Source organism: Charadrius vociferus, unplaced genomic scaffold (assembly GCF_000708025.1).
Source record: "Charadrius vociferus isolate BGI_N301 unplaced genomic scaffold, ASM70802v2 scaffold3142, whole genome shotgun sequence".
Taxonomy (NCBI): domain Eukaryota; kingdom Metazoa; phylum Chordata; class Aves; order Charadriiformes; family Charadriidae; genus Charadrius; species Charadrius vociferus.
The window spans coordinates 1,675-3,178 of NW_009647345.1; the positions used below are offsets into that span (position 1 = coordinate 1,675).

At 63.7% G+C, this 1,504-nt stretch overlaps 1 protein-coding gene across 1 annotated transcript; it reads right to left on the reverse strand.

Annotated features, from left to right (window-relative positions):
• Positions 1 to 40: 40 nt before the first annotated feature.
• Positions 41 to 1,493, reverse strand: AHDC1 (AT hook, DNA binding motif, containing 1; the record flags this gene model as incomplete). The annotated part of the gene is made up of 1 exon (XM_009880106.1): positions 41 to 1,493. A coding segment is annotated over one exon (1,416 nt), but the record flags the coding sequence as incomplete, so codon positions are not given.
• Between the last annotated feature and the right edge of the window lie 11 nt (positions 1,494 to 1,504).

Here is a 1,504-nt window from a genome sequence, read left to right on the forward strand (position 1 = left end):
CCCCCTCTCGCCCCGAGGGCTTTCCCCCACCTACCCTGTAACAAAACCTCGTTGGCCGGTTGGCACGTCAGCAGACACTACAATGAGGTGACCGTAAAAGTGTCCTCGGGGTGTTGTTGCTCTACCATGGGGCCCAAAAACCCGCTCTTCTGGGTGGGGGCCATGACGGGGTGCCCTTGGGGTGCAAAACTGGGGTACCTGTAGTTGTCCTGCAGCTGCAGCATTGAGTCTCTCGGTACGGGGGAGATGTTCAAGTCATTGATCAAGGGACAAGCGTAGGGTCCTCGGTGGTGAGCCCGGGACATCTCCAAGGGCTCCTTCTCGCCCTTGGAGGGGTGAGCGCCGCTCGGGCTGCTCAAGTGGGGGTTGAGACACTGGGGGTCCGTCCTCCCCATGAAGTCTACCAGCATACCGGTCCCCCCTTTGCCGTCGTACGAAGGGCTACGGGTGCTGGCGTTGGGGGAATACCAGTAAGGTGGGTTTTTGCAACTGGGGGAATCGTAGTGCGGTTGAGGCATGGGGAGATCGCGGCAAGCCAGGTGGGGGGCGTGCGGCAGGGTCCCCCCCTGCATGCTGTGTTTGAGCGAGTCGCAGGCGGGCAGCTTGCGGATGTCGCCCGCCCGGAGGTCCTCCTTGAAGGCCAAGGTGGGGGAGCAGTTGGGCGAGAAGGCTTTCTGCAAGCCGGCCTCGAAGACAGTCTGCTGGCCGGGGGCCGCCAGCTGGTGGGGGAGGGCAGGGAAGTGTTTGCTCTCCAAATCCGGCTGCCCCAAACCGGGGGAGTCGCTTTGAAACCCCTGGACGAAGGTCCCGTCCGAAGGGGTGGAAGGGTTCATGGAGTAAGGGCCGGCGTAGTCGCAGGGGTCCCGCTCGCCCACCCCGAAGCCCCGGGACTGGGAGGGCAGTGGGGACATGCTGCTGTCCCCGCTGTAGTAGTCCAAGCCCAGGTCCGTGCTCTCCTGGAAGAGGGGGTTGACCGCCTGCGACTTGGTGGGGAACTTGGCCTTGCCCGTCCCCCTCTCCTTCTTGGAGGCACAAGCTCCCCGGGAACCCCGGGGCTGCCGGGGTCCCGTGCTCCTCTTGGAGGGGTACACGGAGGAGGAGGAGGAGGAGGAGGAGAAGTTCAGGTGGGAGGTGTCGAACATGTCCACTTTCTTCCGTCGACCCCGACCGGGCTTGGAGTTGCTCTGGAAGAGGACGCTCTGGTTCCAGTTGTAGCCCGGGGCGGAGGACGCCTCGTTCCAGTCCATCATCAGCTTCTCCAAGCTGGAGAGACTGGACTGGCCCTCGCTGGAGGAGGCCTCGCTGTTGGCGCGCCGGTAGCCGGCCGGCTGGTTAAACTGGGTGCTGTCGGAGGAGGACTCGGAGAAGGTCTCCGAGACCGTCTGCTGCTTGGCTTTCTGCGGGGTGTAGTTGGAGATGTCCAAGATGACGTTGGGCTCGTTGAGGTGACACTCGAAGCCCGGGTTGTAGAGCTGGCTGAAGGCCTCCGAGCTCCAGTCCAACC